Below are 18,709 nucleotides of genomic sequence, written 5' to 3' on the forward strand. Positions count from 1 at the left end.
GGAACTGGAGGGTGGTTCCCCGGCGGTGCATCACACTACAGACCTTGTTGAACATGCAGCAGTGAGAAGCGCGGAGCCACACCGCCGGCTCCATGTGACTTAGCCAAGCCTGAGAGCCACACCATAAAAGGACCTTCTCATATATGAATTATATATTAAGAGCTCCCAACCCACTACAAATCTTTTCCGCACAGTTTTGCCTGTCAAAACATGAATCACTGTAAATTAACGCTGGGTCATGCTGTATGAATCATGAATTGCATCTCAGTTGAGTGTGTGGTGTACTCTCTTGACCCGTACACCCCCCCCCCCCCCCTTTCATAAATGATTCACTTAAATACAGTCCTCTAAACATCAAATGGGATTACAGACAAGCTCTCTGTGGACAGGAAGGATGGTCAGCTCTGGGCTCGTTTAAAGGTACTCGGGTATTCAGATAAAGGCGTTTATGCGGCAGGGCTTAGAGCAAAGGCTGTGTTGTCCATGAACCATCCGTTGGGTTTCTGGTTCATTCAAATTCCATGCTTTGTTACTTAAATGGAGCGTATAATTGGTCAAGAGCTTGAGTGCCATTTCCCAATGGCCAATCAGCAGCTGCCGTGAAATTATAATTTTGTTAAGTGGGGTGGAGAATCTTTGTCTGAAAAACGTAAACAGAATATCAATGAAGACCACCTGATTTCAAGTTGACTATAGCAGCTTCGATGCAACACAGCCCCAGATAAGGTGCAACTTGAAAAAGAATGGGGTCACAGGTTTAACAAAACATTCACAATTATTTTACTATTTAAATTGTTCAGCATGCAGAAATAAGTAAAGCATTACTGATATTAATAACTCAATATGGACCAATTTTAGGTGGAGTTTCGGCCTCCAGGTGGTTCACTTCATAAAGGTGCTAACCACATATGTAGACTATTGGGTGTAAAATAGTCCCTGGCTCTCCTGTAGTATTGTTTGGACTATAGGGTGTAAAAAAGAGTCCCTGGCTCTCCTGTAGTACTGTGTGGACTATAGGGTCTAAATAAGCCCCTGGCTCTCCTGTAGTACTGTGTGGCCTGCAGGGTGTAAAATAGTCCCTGGCTCTCCTGTAGTACTGCGTGGACTATAGGGTGTAAAATAGTCACTGGCTCTCCTTCCGTACTATGTGGACTATATGGTGTGACATTGTCCCTATCTCTCCTGTAGTACTGTGTGGACTATAGGGTGTAAAATAGTCCCTGGCTCTCCTGTAGTATTTGTATGGACTATAGGGTGTAAAATAGTCCCTTGTTTTCCTGTAGTAATGCACAGACTAGCCTATATGCTGTGAAATAGTCACTGGCTCATTGAATGAGTGCATTGGTATGCACACACTTCAGTTCCAATGCTCTTTGTGCTTTGTTGGCACAGATACAAAGTCTGATACCAAATTTAGGGGCAAAAAAACAGCAGTTCATCCTTGAACAATAAAGAACACTGAAACTGTTCCACAATGACTGTTAAGCCTCATCATCATCACCTCCACCGTAATATTAATCAGCGTTCAATTCGCTCTCTGGAGGCTGCGCTTACAAACTGCCCTGGCAGAGCCCAGCCCTGCCGAACCTTATGAGTCCTGCAGCCCGCTCAGACAGGGGGGGGGGGGGGGACACAGACAGCGCTCCGCTCGCCCAAATTCATGTGGGAGCCGGCGCAGCATTTCCAGGGAAGAAATGGCCAATTACAGCAAAATAAGCACGGCACATAATAGTACGGGACGGCCGGGGGGGCGGTCCGATATGGGCCCGTATGGATTTTTCCATTCCGCTCTTCTGTCCACCGTCTGTACCGAACGGCGCATTAAAAATGCAAACGATCGCCCCCCCCCCCCCTGGGGGCACGTCCAGCCGAAGGGCCGGTTCTCTGGGCACTGACCCCCCCCCACAGTAGGGAATTTAATCTGGACCGCGCCGGTAGCAGCGGTGGCCGGCGGCAGCTCCAGAGGAGGGCACGCCATTGGCCGAAGCTTCCACGGGAGAGAACGGGCGCTCGTCTGCGCTCCCCCAAATCAGCGGAGGATGCAGCGGTAATGAGACCAGATCAGCCGGCTGTTCCAAATAGGGAGAACAAACGAACAAAGGAAAATCGGGAATAAAAAAAATAGGCGACAGCCACAACTGTGGTTACTCAATGAGTGGCTTCCAACACGGTCTGACTTCACAGTGCTCTTCCCTTGGAGTTATGGAATTATGTCTGAGGGCAAAAAGATGCTTAGTAACAGAAAGAGGAACTGAAAGCATGAAACATAATCGCTGCCTTATGTGGAACCCGCACCACGCTTTGTGTGTGTGGGGAGATTACGGAACCTGTCTGGCAGCAGTACAGCATGCACAGGCTCTCTCAAACCCATCAGCTTAAGGGCCATCATTACTACTGAAGCAGCATTAAGCAATGTTAATTACAGGAAGGTTAGCAGCAATAAATTAAATGCAAATCACGGAAAACCTCTGTCAACAGGCTCAGCGCATCCAGGTCCTCGAAGACGCTGCATTGAATTCATTTCGGTTTTGACTCCCATACGCAACCGTAGATAAAGGTTTCCAACCGTTAAAAGCTCTAAACATTACATGCATTCATCGGATGTTGACCAAAGTCATTAGCGATCACTCTAAAATGAGCTATACCGCACAAATAAATACATCAACAACAAATTTCCACCCACAACACGCTGGATTTTCTATGATCAAGGGGACCATGGGGTGGTGTGGGGGGTGCGGGGGCGGTGACGGTGTGGAAGCCAGCCCTCTGGCACACTGCAGAGCACCAACTGACCCCCCCCCCCCCCCCCCAAACTGAGAGCAACCCTTACGAGCTTCATTTGCAAGGGGCGGGGGAGTTTATTGTACATGCTTTAAGAGCAATAAAAACCGCTGGAGGTGGTTATATTAGCGTATTAAACCCAGCGAGAGCGTTTGGTTGGACGTTGGGCTCTGGGGGCTCGTAGCCAATGCTGTGCACTGTGCCGTCGATGCCCCAAAACCTTCCCAGGGGCCCTTTCACACAGAAACCACCCTCCTTCAAAATTATGCCCAATTAGAGGGCGGTCATCAATAACGATGACAAAGTAAACATTAATCATTCTATATAGTGTCCCACAGTGCTCTTGAAGGATGGCATACATCACTGCCAATACTCTAAGCACATTATTATATTCATTTTTTTTTTCATTTATATTTTATATTTCGGTGTCATTTACAGTAAATGCTGTTCCCACTGTTCAACTCAAATCCAAATGGGAGGACCTTTCATTCAACTCATGCTTTCCTACAGCACGCGGTGTGAAGAAAAAGACCCAAAATGGCAGGGAGAGCACTGATGGTGAAATGAGCGGCAGTGAGTGATGGGCCTGGTGGCTCACGGCAGTCCCGCGGGGATCGGGCTTTGAGGAGGGAGGTGGCGGCTCCGGCGCGTTGACTGCCCCACTGCTCATAAACGAGCGCAGCCAAAGAGGGGTCCAGGCTGCTACCTGCTCATTACAGAGCAGAAACACACCCCTCACACCCTTTCTGAGCTTAGCCAATCAGCCTGGCAGAACCCGGCCACGCCCCACCCTGACAGGCAGGCAATTAACGCCTGTGCTGCCATTCATTCAACCGCTCTCCACTAAAACTCAAAGAATTTTCTATGGCCTCGATTTGCAAACGATAAATATTATTACTACTACAACTGATTTTTATGATGATGGTGATGATTATTATTGTTCATTATTGTAATTATAATTATGAATCAATAATAATAATAATAATAATAGTTTTTTCATGATTGTAGTTGCTGTTAATAATAATAGTACACTGAAACAGGCGCTGGTATTCCTTCATCTTTAATCTCTTTATTGCATGTGTCACGGTGATCTTTATGCAGCTTAAGAGCAGGAAATGAGTTCCTGTGTGCGCGAGCCGCAGTGGCGGCGAGGCCCGTCTCCGTCAGCGCTTCTGTGACAGCGAGGTGGAGAGAGAACGCTCGCCCGAGCGCCGCGCGCTTCTCAGACATTCCAACGCGGCTGACGTTTTATCGCAAATTCGTCTCGAGAACACGGGTGACGATTCGACGCTCGGTGATAGATTCGCCTCGCCTCGGTCCAGCTTAACTGTGTGTGCGCCGCACGCAGCAGAAGCAAGCTTCCGACCATCAGGGCTAGGAAGGCGGGGCTACTGAGACGAGCGTGCGTGTGTGTGCGTGTGTGTGTGTGTGTGTGTGAGTGTGAGTGTGAGAGTGTGTGTGTGTGTGTGTGTGTGTGCGCGTGTGTGTGTGAACAATGCATTGTGCACAGCTCGGAATTTCATTTGCATACATGACTGGTTTGCCCCTGGTTCGGTAGGAAGCCGCAATCGGACTGAACCTGGACCGAATGACCCTGTATACACAGAGCAACAGGAGAGCTAACGTTAGCATAAATCCAAGGGAGGGCTTTTCAAAGTGTAACTAGCCATTTGGCATGTCTAAACGCAAATAAATTGTTTTGTTTCACTGCAAAGAATGCCCTCTCTCAGTTTATTTCATATCCGAACAAGCCCCACTCAGCACCTGTATACTGATTTCATACTTCTAAATGAATAGCTCCATACCCATTATGTTTATATGACAGCCACTATAGGTATAGTAGGTAGGAAAGAGAACTTCACAGACCAAAATAGGAGGAGCCATCAGGTGTTGTTACCACCTACTCACCAAATTTGAGCCAATCGTGGTGTCATACTGCTGACGGAAGGGCACTTTGATTGGTGCATATGAATCGGTCATTGTCAAGACATCTTTAGCTCCACCCATTATGGCAATTAACCCTAACTCAGGGAAACCCCTGAATCGCCTGCGTGTCTACAGGTGGATTGGCATTCCATTCAAGTTCATACCCATTCCTCAGGGGTACAGCTGCAGGGGGTTTCAACCTCAAAAGCCTTCAAAAAGGGGAGTGGAAGATCATAAAAGCAAACTACACTACATGACCAAAAGTATCTGGACACCCCTTGGTCTGGGGCTGTTTTTCATGGTTCGGCATTAGGCCCCTTAGTTCCAGCAAAGGCAAATGTTAATGCTACAGCATACAATCACATTCTAGATGATTCTGTACTTCCCCAAACTGTTGGGGAAGGCCCCTTCCTGTTTCAGCAAGACAATGCCCCTGGGCACACAGGGAGGTCCATATAGAAATGGTTTTGTTGAGAACGGTGTGGAAGGACTTGACTGGCCTGCACAGAGCTCTGACAATTTGAAAGCCAACAGCGAGGCCTAATCGCCCAATCAGTGCCCAGCCTCACCAATGCTCTTCTGGCTGAATTTAAGCAAATCCCGGCAGCAACGTTCCAACATCTGGTATAAAGCCTTCCCACAAGAGTGGAGGTTGTTATAGCTGCAAAGGCTGGGCCAACTCCATATTAATTCCCATAAATTTGATATTGGGTATGTATTGAGTTGGATGGCAGGTGTCCACATGCTTTTGGCCATGTAGTGTACCTTTCTGCTCCACTATCACCTGGAAAAGAAACTGACCGGAGTCATATCTGAGAGGCAGGAGGCCTTACCTGCATGTGCAGAACTGCACAGCCTTCCCGGATTTTACCCACAAGATCACACCTGCGCATTTTAATGGCGCCAACTTCAAAAACAGCACTTTGAAAAAGAGAGGAGCACCCGCTTTAGTTCACTCAAAATCAAAAGGAGCCTATCGGCCTTAACAGGGTGTGCTGTTCTCCTGGGGTTACGATTCCGGCATTCTGTAGATAGTAGCCATAGCTACGGATGGACCACTGATGGATGGAGCGGATTCAGGCCCTATCCCCAGCAGGCACCAGAGGAGAGGCGGAGTTTGGGTGAATCTCTTTCAGTGTTCATGGTTCACCCTCACGTCCACTGACCTTTCATAGCATGCAACAGGTGAAGACAGCCTCAGACAATACAATACACATACACACACACACACACACACACACACACACACCAGGCATGGACATGGTCACACATACACACACACACACACACACACACAGTTGATATCGCCTCAGAAGCTGCCTTCAAACACACCACGGTGAAGCCTGACTTCACACTACACCATTTGGGATCTGCACAGCACAGCTTCATGAAAAAGTAATGAGACTGTGCGTAAGTCATGTATACTACACGTGTCAAAAACATATTGCACCCATATATTACAAAACATGTCAAAATATACTTCCCACAAATAGACTTCATATTAAAACACACACCACAACAAGAATACACCTGCACTGTATATTTCCTCTCCCATCTAATTTCACTTTAGTCTTAAAGGGCTGCCAGTGTAGAGATGAGCTATTAGCATCTTGCAGAGCACAGCACCCTGACCCCCCCCCCCAGCTGCCCCCCAGCCCCCCCCCCTCGATCCACGGCGAGATAAGACAACACGCAATTACAGCGCACAGGAGCGGGGACGTGGCTCAATGCCGCAACGGGGAAAAAGAAATGGCTGATCAATAGCCATCGATCGCCGTGGCAACAGTCGTCCCAGCTCCACATTATGTCAGACATAAAAAGCCTCCCCCCCCACCCCCGACCCCCACCCCCACCCCCCCCCCCACTCCTTCCTTTCAGATCAGTGCTGCAAATTAAACGCTCCCCTGGTGACTCTCCCCAGCGGAAGCCGTGGAAACGGGGCGCGGGGAGGACCGGCGGAGGACCGGCGGACGGCGGCGGCTCCGTAACGAGCGGCCACCGCGTGGCGGCGGGCGCGAGACACCGGGGCGGGCCGCCGCGTGCCAGACCGCCACGCGCGTCGGCGCACATGCACGCGGCTGCCAGCGCAGCGCCTGGTGAGAACGCCGCCGCGGAACCTCAGCGTAGCGCCCGGACTCGCGATTAGCCGGGGGGGGGGGAGGGAGGGAGGGGGGAGTAACACCAGTGTAACACCAGTGTAACAGTTGTGAGATGCACGGGAGAGCATCTAAAACAGTAATCACCCTCACTAACCAGTAACGGCAACTTCACTTGTCACAGCTGATGAAACTAAGAGCAGGTAGATGAACGGTGCCTTGAATTCACCACCAGCTCCTTCCTTTCTCTCTGTCACGACTCGGGGGCACCACGCAAAATAATTCAGAAAATTAAATAAATAAAATGACAAAATGATTTAGAGGGTGGGGAAAAATCAGACAGCTTCTCACCTCTGTAGCAAACTGTCAGCCAGAGCAGCTGGATAAACTGCCCGCCCAGCTCGCACACGTCCCAACCCAACATCGCGCCCCCTTGTCCGCTTCCAGATCCGCTCGAGAGAATCCGCAGGGGGAAGAAGAAAAAAAAAAACACGCGAAACAAAAACAAACAAACAAAACAAAAAAACCAAACTACCGGAACGCCGGGGAAAGCTTTGGGAGCGTGAACATTAAGAGAGGGATCGGTCACGCTTTCCTTTCTCCTGCCGACACACAGACAGAGAGCTGGAGAGACTGAGAGAAAGAGAGAGAATCCGTGGGTGGGGGTGGCAGCGGTGGGGTGGGTGGGAATCGGGGGGGGGGGGGGGGGGGGGGTGGAGAAGAGAAGGGATGGTGAGGGGGTGAGTGAGAGAGAGACAGAGAGAGAGAGAGAGTGAGTGAGAGAGTGAGAGACAGAGAGAGAGAGACTGTGAGAGACAGAGAGAGAGAGAGAGAGAGAGAGTGAGTGAGAGAGTGAGAGACAGAGAGAGAGAGAGAGACAGAGAGAGAAAGAGAGAGGGAGGGAGAGAGAGAGACGTTAACCGAACTGATGATCTGTGGGTAATCCACGCAGAGGCGAGAGCCGCGTGTGGAGAGCCAGTCGCCGCAATGAAGGGTGGTAATGTGGAAATCACATTCCTGTTCACAGACACTATCGATTCACCAGCAGGAGAGAGGGAGGGAGGGAGGGAGAGACAGAGAGAGAGAGAGAGAGAGAGAGAGAAACGAGCCCCTCTGCCTCAGCCCAGCCCCACTACCACCTCCATCACTCATTAGCTGGGCGGCTGCGATGATCTCATCCCTCCCCCCTCCCCTCTCTCCTCTCTCTCCCTCATGCTCCCTCTCCCCCTTCTCTTTATCTCCCCCTCTCTCTCTCTTAGCAGAGCACGCTGTGGAATATAAAAGGGAGCTCCCCTCGGTACTGCAGAGAACTCTCTCGCTCTCTCTCTCTCTCTCCCTCTCCCTCTCTCCCGCTCATCCCTACTCCTCCCTGTCAGTCAAACACCCCTGCCCCCTCAGTCAGATACCCAGCCTGCTCATCAGTCAAACCGCGTGCCTCTCCCCACCCCGCCCCAAAACAGGCCCCAACATCGCCATCCACACAAGGGGGCACACCCCTTTGATCTCTCAGCCAGGCAAGGTCCTCCCCGTCTCTCTCTCTCTCTCTCTCTCCCCCCGCCTCCCTCCTTATCTCTCTCTCTCTCTCTCTCCCCCCGCCTCCCTCCTTATCTCTCTCTCTCTCTCTTTCCCTCTCCCATCTCTCCGTCTCGCTTGCTCACTGTGATCCGAGCAGAGACCCCACGATGCACTGCGTTATAACGCTGTACGGAGCAGGATGCTGGAGAGCAGCGAGACAGTGACTGGTCTGGGGCTGGTCTTCCTCTGCTCCTCTCTTCATTCGCTCCCTCGTTCCTTTACATTCATTAACCGCTCCCACCCTACTCTCAGACAGCAGAGGAGCACAGAGCTCAGAGAACGGAACACACCAACTATGGCATAGTCTAGAGGGGTTGCGGGTTCAAATACTGAGAGGAATCACTGTAGCTGTACATGCGAGCAAAGGCAGTGAACTAAAAAAATCTTTCAGTGAACATCCACGTCTTAAAACAAACTATTTCAAATGCCAGTTTCTCAGGAGCTGGATCTAAGTGCAAAGCGCTCTGTCCATAACGGTCAGCACTTAAATATTTAGTCAAGTGTCCCCCTTTTTTTGGTTTTCTTTTGACTGCCAAAATGTTTTGTCATTTTCATCAATTCAAGTCAACATGAACAGAGATAAAACAACTGAAGACCAGTGAACATTCAGGCCAGAGCATGGGGCAGTTAGACTGAATTTAGCCCACGGTTCGCATTTAGCTCCTCACTGTTAACAAGGATACATCTAAATCTGACCACTGATCACAGGAATGCCAATATGGCTCTTTGAAGGAGAGCATGAATCTTACTTCTACACATCCAAAAACAAGAAGACAGTAATTCGCTCGCTGTCTACTTCAAATGGTACCACAAAAAAAAAAAAAAAAAAAAAAGGTCTCAAAGCCGCTTTGCTTTTTTACAGGCTGGTTAGCGTCTGTAACAGGAAGTGTTTGGCAGCCGAAGAGCTCTAAGAGACAGCACGTCTTCCTGTGTGAGTCACACTGCATCGTTCAGTGCAGATCTCCTCCTGTCTGCGCACCATAAAAGAGGCCTCGATTGGGCTTTAACATGGCTGAACACCTTGGTCCAAATTAAACCGAACTCCAGCAGTCCATAGCATCGCAGCGATAAATGAAAACTGGTGAGCGGCTCATTAAATTGGCTGTTCACCATAAATCATTTTAATCAAATACCTACATTACCCATGTCATGATGTCATGAACCATACATTGTGCCTGACTGCACCTGTGGTGAATTTTAAAAGTTGCCCAAGAAACCACTGCCATTGGCTCTGATTGAGTGAGAAAACTGCAGACAAGGCAGAGGGCGACATAACTTTTCACAGAAGGGCTGATGGTAAGTGGAGTCCAAAGCCAATTACTATTGTTCAGACAGGGAAAAATTAAGACCCCTAGTGCATACACAAGAAAAACAAATCAGACAATTAAATCTGAAATATTGAAAACTCAATATATTTAATATTGCAATTCAGAATACAAACAATATATGGGAAATATACAACAGAAGCAACATTAATGTCAATTCATAGGATTAATAATTCAATATTCTGCATTCCAATATATAGCCTATTTCAAAGGCACTTAAACACGAGAACAGATTTTTTTTGGGTCAGTTTAAAATAGTTCAATATATTTAATATGAAAAGGTGCAACATTATAACTCTCACCACAACTGAAATAGTAAACAGCAGCATTTTCTTTAGTAAGATGTGTGACACAGTGTGTAGGGCAGCCTGCTCTCCAGCCAAACTGTCCCCCACAAGCGGGCGGGGGGGGTTAGATCCCCGCCATGTGACCCCCCTCCCTCTCTATCCGTTACCCACTCTGCTTTCTCCCTTTTTATAGCAAAACATATTTTATTCACTTTCAATAATACAGCTATTTTTACACAGACACTGTCACAAAGAGGCTTTACAGTCATAATACAAAACCTGGCCCGAACCCCCTAAACTAAGCAATTGAGGTAAAGAAAAAAAAAATACTCCCCACTGGACAGAAAACCACTGAAATAAAAAAGGAGGAGGACTGTCCACATTCAGTGCATGCTGATCAGTCTCCATCTCTTACTGATGTCTGATAAACTAGCCTATAGCATGAAGTCCGCTGGTCATTTTCTAAACTAATAGGCCTGTTTGCACTTTAAAACAACAACAATTTGAATTTATCTCTCTAAAGAAATTGCAATAATTTGTTTATTTATTTTTTTAAAGCCAGGTATAAAATTGCCCATAGAATCAGCTGTGGATACAAATGTCAAATAAACAACAGGCAGGCTTAGAGCTTCAAAAAAAATAAATCCATTTCATTTTAAAAGAATGGCACACTGTTGTTATGAATACTATTCATCACTCCCCAAACAACATACTGCACAATCCATCACACAATTCCTGTCGAACGTGTTCAAGCGTTCTATGTTTTTTTTTTTTCCCCAAGCGTTCCTAAACATACATCTACTTTCTGAAGGCGGCTCTTCGTGGCACAGATACTGGAATGAATGCCAAGCTCAATTCTCCTCAGAGAAAAGATCTGCGCTTTGCCAAATGAAACCTACAATACATGAAATGTAGTCAAAGCAGTATTATATGGCAGCCAATCGGATAACTCGTTTCGAGCACCGGCTCCCTCCGGCCATGTGTCATAAATATCTCGACGCCGGTTGAAGGCACAGTTTAAGGTTTTCGTGCAACAGCAGTGGCGATAAATCAGACTACGGCTTTCACTGAATACCTGTGCATGTCTTTATCTGTGCCCATAACTGTGAGTGGGTTGCTGAAATTGACAAAAAATATTTGTATTTTTTTTAAATAATTCTACAGCTAGACTGAAAAAATGCCCGGGGGGGAAGATGCACTGCAGTTTGCCGCCTTCTCGTGAATGCCGCGTTTCCTTCGCCGCTTGCTCGACGCGGTGAGCTCAGCGGCTGCTTAACGCAGAGAGAAAATGTAACGGAAGTGAGCGGCTCCTCACTAAACCGCCCATCGGCACAGACGGGGGCAGCAGAGCGTGGCAGGAACCGGCTTACAACTCAGAGATCACCGGTTACCAGCCTAATGAGGTGCTACTGAGAAAGATAGCTACCTGGAATTCCTCTAGTAAAAATACCCAGCTGCATAAATAAATAAAGAATGTACAGTAAGATGCTGTAGATAAGAGAATCCGCTGACTAAACAACAAATTGAATATTCAAAGAACGGACCAGCTAAATGACTGGCTAAAACGCAGTACAGTGAACATTAAACGCAGGTCTTTAAAATGCAGAGGCGTCACAGAACTTACACTGTGTGAGCAAAGGGAAGTGAGAGGGATAACCGACAACAGGAAGTTAAGCCTGTACGCTCTGCCACTCGGCCGCATTGCTTCAGAGCAGGGCATGCCGCACAAGCTCAAACCACTTTTCATAAGTGACTTATGAAATGACTCGAGTATCAACACCAAATGAACAGCAGGATGCAATGTAGGAGTTCATATCTATCGAGCGGGCGACAGTCTCCACTGATGACCAGCTAGCTGAAAAACTCAGTTCAGCACTGAACTGCTGTATCGTGTAATTAAACCAAGTTGGAAGAATCACGTTATTCATGGTGGTGCAAAATCAACCCCGGTCACAGACCACCACTTAAGAGAAGGACCAGCCGGCAGCGGCAGGCTCAGCAAGGCCACAGATGCACAGGAACGGAAAATCCTCTTTTTCACAGAGCGCTGAAAGGCGTGAGGACAGCTTTCCCGAGGGAGGCGGGAAGTGTGGAAGAGGGGACAGCGTTTTAGAAGAGCCCAGCTGAGGCCCAGAACTCATTTCGCCTGCCTGCTGCTGACTGGGTGTGAACCAGCGGCAGGCTCCTCTCAGAGGGCACGCCCAATGGCTTCCTCTTACCGCCAAACAGGCGGCATGCCGCTGCTGAGCGTCTCACCCGAGAGCATTTCCCCAAAAAACGCAGCCCCGTTTCACAGAATTATGCAAACGCATAAGCATGTTATATGTAGGGACATGCAATAGGGAAATTCTGGGGTCGATGTTAATGAGCCGTATTTGACAGCCAATTACAGAACCTTGTTCTACATTATAGCACAGTAGGAAACTGCAGTTAAGCTTCCACATTCGTGGAAGACGTAGATGAGCACAGACATCAACTTATGAAGGAAAATGTAACAAATTAAATTTGCGCAGCACACACTCTGTTACTCACGACAGGAAACAAGCGAGGCGATGAACTCTGGTTTCCCTGGGGGGTGGGGGTGCGCTAGCTACTGCACTAAAGATGAATTCATTGTTAGCGGAGCGGTTAGGCAGCCTCAGGAGCAATATTTGTAGTTCTCTACAATATTCAAACACGCTTACTTCCTGATTAAGCAGAGACAAAAAGCCTACAGAACTAGAGTCCCTGTGTAGGTTTGCCTGTGTGTTTGGCTTTCAAAAATGATCAATTAAAAATAAACAATAAATAAGAGAGGCTCAGATGACTATGATTAGACTGACTTTATGAGCATGACATTCTCCCTTAATTTACACCATCAGTGGAGCATCAAACCTCTGTGACTTGTGTGTGTCTCATCATCAAATTGGCCATAATCTTATCTCATCAGCAGATACGACATAGATACGATTACCATGCATCCCTTGTTATGTATGATTCTATGCAGACACAATTAAACCCAGGGTTTTAGTTGGATAACCAAGTCCAGCCCCCAAAGCAACAGGTGGCCTTTTTCAAGGACCACTCATGTAAATGCTTAATATAGTCTACCCAAGAAAACTCTACAGCTGGCTTTACAGTCTGTTTTATTTTCGCAGAGAAACTCAAGGTGACCTTTTAAAATGTCACTGCGGAACCGTGCCGGGGGAAGTGCGGCGGATGGACTGACACAGCATCGGCACGAGGCTGCGTTCTGGCTTCTGATTTTACTTCCTGGTTCGCGCTACGGGGAAGTAGGCTAAGCGCCCGAAACCATTTTCCGAAAAGGGCTTGTAGTACGAGCGCAAAAAGGAACAAAAAATATTAACATAGCTAACAAGCAGAGCTTTGTTAATGCCCCCGCGACTACCTGACCCCGCCCTTTCCCCTCAGGAGAGAAGAGCTACTGTCAGTGACGGAGCTTTTTGGTTACAAGCACTGGAATAAAAATTAAGAAATAAATAAAAAACCAAAAGGGACACGTCTGTTCCTGCAGCTAAACGCCCCGCCCCAAATCTGCTTAAGCAGGTACCCCTGCTTTCTGACACTGCAGAAGTGGCCCTGTTGAGACAGGCATCTTGCAGCATCCTAATTCTTTTCATAGAATCCCAGAGCTGGGAGCTGAAATGGCTTTTATACACCTCTCATAAGCAGGAGTGATGCTCCAATGTGCTGACATCTGTCACTGTTAGTGTCTGTCAATCAATCAATGGCAGCGACACTGAAACAGGTTATTTATAGGTTTTCCTAGCAGTGAGAGACAAGAGAAGAGAGTGTGTGTGTGTGTACGCATATACATGTATGTGTGTGAGTGTGTGTGGGTGCGTGCGCGACGAAAAAAATCACGCATTGTTTAAAAAACGGCTAGCGAAACCAATGCTGAACCTCTGGCATATATACTGATGAAGGCTAATGATATTTTAACAGCGTTACTCTGTGTACAGTCTTTTATGCGCAGTGGTCATGTGGGAGGGGCGGGTTCCCCTTTCTTTCCATTTTTTATAGTCAATCGCCTGTAAAACCAATTTGCCCCCCTTCCCTGCCTGCTGCCTCCGAACGCGGCACGCTTGCCCAAGCCGAGGCATTTACACGCGCGCTTTATGTTATTGTGGACGATTGCGTTTGTTTCATTTCTGGCTCGGGTAATCGGTTTTTCACAGAAGGAGAGCCGCATAAATCTCTCCCAACAGCTTGAGGTGGGAAAAGGCAGATTCTAATGTTCTTCAGGCAAAAAAATATATTTTTGTAGTCCCCCCACCTCCCCTTGTATTTAATGCATCTCTGAACACAAACTCCACTTCACCACAACCTCTTTTGATAAAGGGACAATCGCACTGGGAGGTACGGCAGTGGACTGAAAAGCATGCTGGGCCTGCTGCAGCGAGGAAGTATTCGGCTGGACCCTCAGGGGCCCCGAGTTTTTAAACCAGTCAGCTGGAGGGCCAGTCAATGGGGCGCACTCGTGACATCCCTCTCAACGCTCTTTCCGGGGCGCGCTTCCGGACAACGACCGACGGTTTGTCACAGAATCTGACATTTGCTAGATTTTTTACCCGCCCAGAGGTTACAGGGCTGATTAATGGTGGCCTGTGAAGGGGAGCCAAAATCCTGTGGCACTAGAGAAGAAGGCTGCGAGTCTCAGGCCTACTGCGATGCATTAGCGCCACAACACATTAGCGCTGCCTGCGATATGTTAGCACTGTAATAAATTAGCGTTGCCGGCAAAATGTTAGCGCTGCTCAGGCGCGAAAGCTCCAGCTCAACCTGAGAGGAAACGAAAGTCAGAAATGATGCTGGGTTGCTGAGAAGCAGGCCGTTCCCCCACCCTTTTTTTTTTTTTTAACTGTATTTTTATTTCCCAGCGGGAAGTTTATAAGTGTGCCAGCAACATCCTGAAATGCAAAAAACAAAAAGCAACTAAGAAATAAACAAAGCAATGTAGAGCACTTATCATGCATTTGTGGTTACCGAGCAAATATGTTGCTGTACAGCTTTGTGCGATTGTTCTTCCCTCGTATTTTTAGGCTGGCAGGAAGCAGGCAGAGCAGCTCATTAATGAGCCGCATTGAGAGGTACAGCCAATGCTTTCCTGACAAGAGTTTGGCTTTGGCCGATTGATCTCGCTGGGTAACTACCTGTATCTGAGACCACTCGTGCCTTATCGCCATTTATGCGGAATGCCAAGGAGCAGGCATTACGGTACATTTACACATTTCTCAAAGTCACATTTCACTTCCTCTTCCTTCCAGTAGACGAAGACAGAAAATGAGGGCTGCTCACTGTACTGATGTTAAATACTTATCCACGAACTGCCGTGAATATGGACGCGTGAATCTGTGTGCATGCGAACACCACATACACTCACCAAAACCCAGGCAGGTAAAGTAATACAGACACACACATACATACATGACAGACACACAAAAATACATATGCCCATGCATGCGTGCAAACACACACACACACACACGCATATATAAGCATACTTGCACAGACACACACACATGAGAAACAGGCAGAAATACACACAGATACAAAACCAACTACCCACGCATTTGCAAATTGCAGCCTTTGCAGAGGATGTTAAAGCTGCAAAACTACTGCTTTTGTGGTTAAGCAGTAGGATTTGGCCATACTTAAGCTTCTCCACTGAGGCTTACAGTTATTCTAACAGGTGACATCAAGGGTTAACTTTCTGTACCTTTTCTACAACGAGAAACACGGAGCACAGAACTTATTTCATTGTGCATGCAGAGGGTCTGGCGTGCCCTTGACCTTCTTGTGACATAAACAGTTCCAGAGTCTGATTAATAATGGATTGAAATCAATATTTCATTACAAGAAATCTGCGTCCCTTCTGTGTTCCTCTTTCTAATCGTTCCTTTTTTTATTTCAGAATTTATAGGAGGAAAGGCTTATTAATTATGATGCGGTAAACGCCTCGTGTCTAAGAGACAGAGTGCAAGAGACTGTCGAAAGGCCTAAGGAAAGATGCAAAAGAATTTGGACAGCCTGCGTGCCAAGGTGTCAGTCTTCAGCATTTAATTTACAAGACTCATATTGGTAACGAGTCAAAATCCCCATGAATTGACAACAAATCAACCAAGACTCTCAGCACACCACAGCAAGCTTACGTATTTCACGACAGGATTAGATTTCCAATTGACCTTTTGTGTTGCGAATTAAACCTCTAATTTCTTAAATCCCACAAGTGTTTCCTGTATAAGACCAAAAAAGGTAGGCCTATAACCAACTAGTTTGAAAAAGACACTCCGCAGCTGTAAATGGTTGCAAGGAACGCATGCACATTCCTTGCATGAGAAGTTTGAATTCATTAGAAAAAATTCACTTTTAATCGAAGTGAAATTCCTGTTCGTACTTGTTCGTGCATGTGGGCTTTGCCCAGAACCAATCTGGTATATTGGCTACGGTCGTTTCGTGTTTTTTAACTACTTTAGGGAATGGTTACACTGACAACTTCGAGCTTGATAAAAAGTTGTGTAGCCTGGTATCCTACCTTCTTTTAAATTACCGTCCCGCGCAATAAAGTTCAACACGGATTAGTCATTTAGATGAATGGAACTGTTTGAGTTTTCATAATCACATCAAGTAGCCTACTTACCTCCATTTTGTTCTGAAAACAAGTGTAAACAGAAAATCAGTGTTTAGTGAACCGCACTTTGCATAGCTAATTACTGTAGCCATCACACTTCTGCATCACCTCTTGCCGACTATCAACATGGAGAATCTTACAAACGCGGATACCTTTTAAAATGCCAATATATTATAACGCTGGAAATATTATTAATTGCCTTAATTTGCATTAATTGCCAGCAACGGAAAGCTAGTGTCTCACTTGCAGATAATTCGGCGGTTACCTTTCGACGCAGTTCTCCTACCCAGCCCCAGGGACAGCAAATTAGAAAATGACTTGAATCTGTCCTAATTCTGATGCCAATTTTCTCCGATTTCACTCATCGACTGAACTTTCACTTTGCGCCACTTAAACCACCTCGCGTTTCTTATAACATTACAATCAAACAAACAAACAAAAAAGAATAATAATTAAATAACCTTACCTCTAAGTTCCGACGGAGCGACTTGATCAGAAAGTTTTGAGATGCTGTGCGCGAACTCCGGTCGATAGATTCAGGAACAAGAGGGAACCAATGAGAGGGGTGGGTGATAAGGCCAAGTTTCTTTAACTACACAAAGCACTTTTTAGTTCCTATCCAATTTCCCAGACGTATAATAATTAAGGGGGAAACATCCCATTTTAATTACTATTGCAAATGATTGCGTTCTCAAGTAAACGCAATCTATTTAAATGTTATGGGCCATTTTCCGGCAATTCTTTAGCCTATTATAGTTTTAAGTCGGTTATTTTAAATTACTTGATCTCGCGCGTTATTCCCCTTGCACACACAGTAAAATACCCATACTACGCCGTATTTTCGCAGTTCTGCATTATCATTATATTCGAAGGATGAATATTATCACAAGGGAAATTACCTGTGAAGTCAGCTGTGAGTTCCGGACAGTAAATAAAGTAGGTAAGATAATGGCAAATTGCGTAATGAAAAACAACACGTCTTCTTTTAGAAGTGAAAGTTAAGCATAGAGCTTCTTTAGGGACTCGCAAAGAGTAGCCCAGCTTACCTGTAAAATAATAGCCTACCAGGTATTGTGCGAGGTCGTTCTTGTGTTTTCGATCTTGAGGAGTAATTGTGCCATCTAGGGGTGTACGTAAAAAGCAGCCGAAGATAAGAAAGACTGAAGTGAATTCGAAAATTCTACTTCTGAAAACTGGATCTGAATCGAGTTACTGCAAACATGGCAGCTCAGCACTTGTCGGTGATGGCTGCAGTGTCTGCAAGCTTTTATTTCAGGTGGGCTGTTAATCAGCTGATTAACCATATTGTGTTTATTCAAACATCTTACAGCAGTATCCCTCTACAGAAGAGCAGCTCCTATTGAAGGAGAACCTGCCGAACCATTGCCCAGCAAGACCCATACATAAATGAACCCATTTTACTTATTTACAGTTCCTCAGCTATAAAGCGGTCAATTCAGGGGGCCCTTAACAAATAGTAGTTTGAGAACCTCCACAATATGTTATTTGAGGAAGCTGTCACAAAGATAGAAAGCCGAAGCTGAGCCATATTTGTATTTGTTGCTGAAAACCACAACCCATGTTCATATAAATGATGACACGACACAGGCACAGGAACTTCCACCAAGAACAAGAGCTGGGAAACACAATATTTAAAAATAAGCAGTGGTGTGTGATCACTGAAGTGTTAATGCGCATTGAGCGGGACTACAGACAGCTCATCCTGGGGCCTCAAAGTTACTAAGCACACCCCTGGAGCCACCATTTCAGTCTGCACCGTGCTTCTCTTCCCTTTCCCACTGCCTGGAACCTCTGAAAGTGAACTATCCACTTAACAGGAACAGTGTCTCAACGAAGAAAGCAGCAGCTCCAAAAACGACCTTGTTCAAAAGTTCTCTCATCCTCCCAAGACCCAGCAATTCATTTCTGCTCCCTGTAGGGAACCTGTGTCTCTGGGCTTAATCTCAAGAGCCACATTATATGCTGAAAGCTACACTGCAAGGGACATTCAATAAAAATACTTATTGAGAATACTTTCACTGCAACACCTTGTTGTATCGTCAAAAATTTTCTTCCAAGTCTCAGTAA

At 46.5% G+C, this 18,709-nt stretch overlaps 1 protein-coding gene across 3 annotated transcripts in view; it reads right to left on the reverse strand.

Moving 5' to 3' along the window:
- Positions 1 to 17,194, reverse strand: part of arhgdig (Rho GDP dissociation inhibitor (GDI) gamma) — a 38,312-nt gene extending 21,118 nt beyond the window's left edge. The window contains exon 1 of one of the 3 annotated variants that reach the window (XM_035397914.1): positions 17,088 to 17,194. Coding sequence is in view for 1 of the 3 variants with exons in the window: in XM_035397913.1 (XP_035253804.1) it covers positions 7,155 to 7,227 (73 nt within the window). In the remaining 2 variants the exon portion in view is untranslated. Of the gene's footprint in view, positions 1 to 7,154; positions 7,317 to 16,886; positions 16,911 to 17,087 lie in introns of those variants that run through there. The other 2 variants (XM_035397915.1, XM_035397913.1) reach the window with 2 other exon arrangements.
- Between the last annotated feature and the right edge of the window lie 1,515 nt (positions 17,195 to 18,709).

This window comes from Anguilla anguilla, chromosome 17, assembly GCF_013347855.1.
Source record: "Anguilla anguilla isolate fAngAng1 chromosome 17, fAngAng1.pri, whole genome shotgun sequence".
Lineage (NCBI taxonomy): Eukaryota > Metazoa > Chordata > Actinopteri > Anguilliformes > Anguillidae > Anguilla > Anguilla anguilla.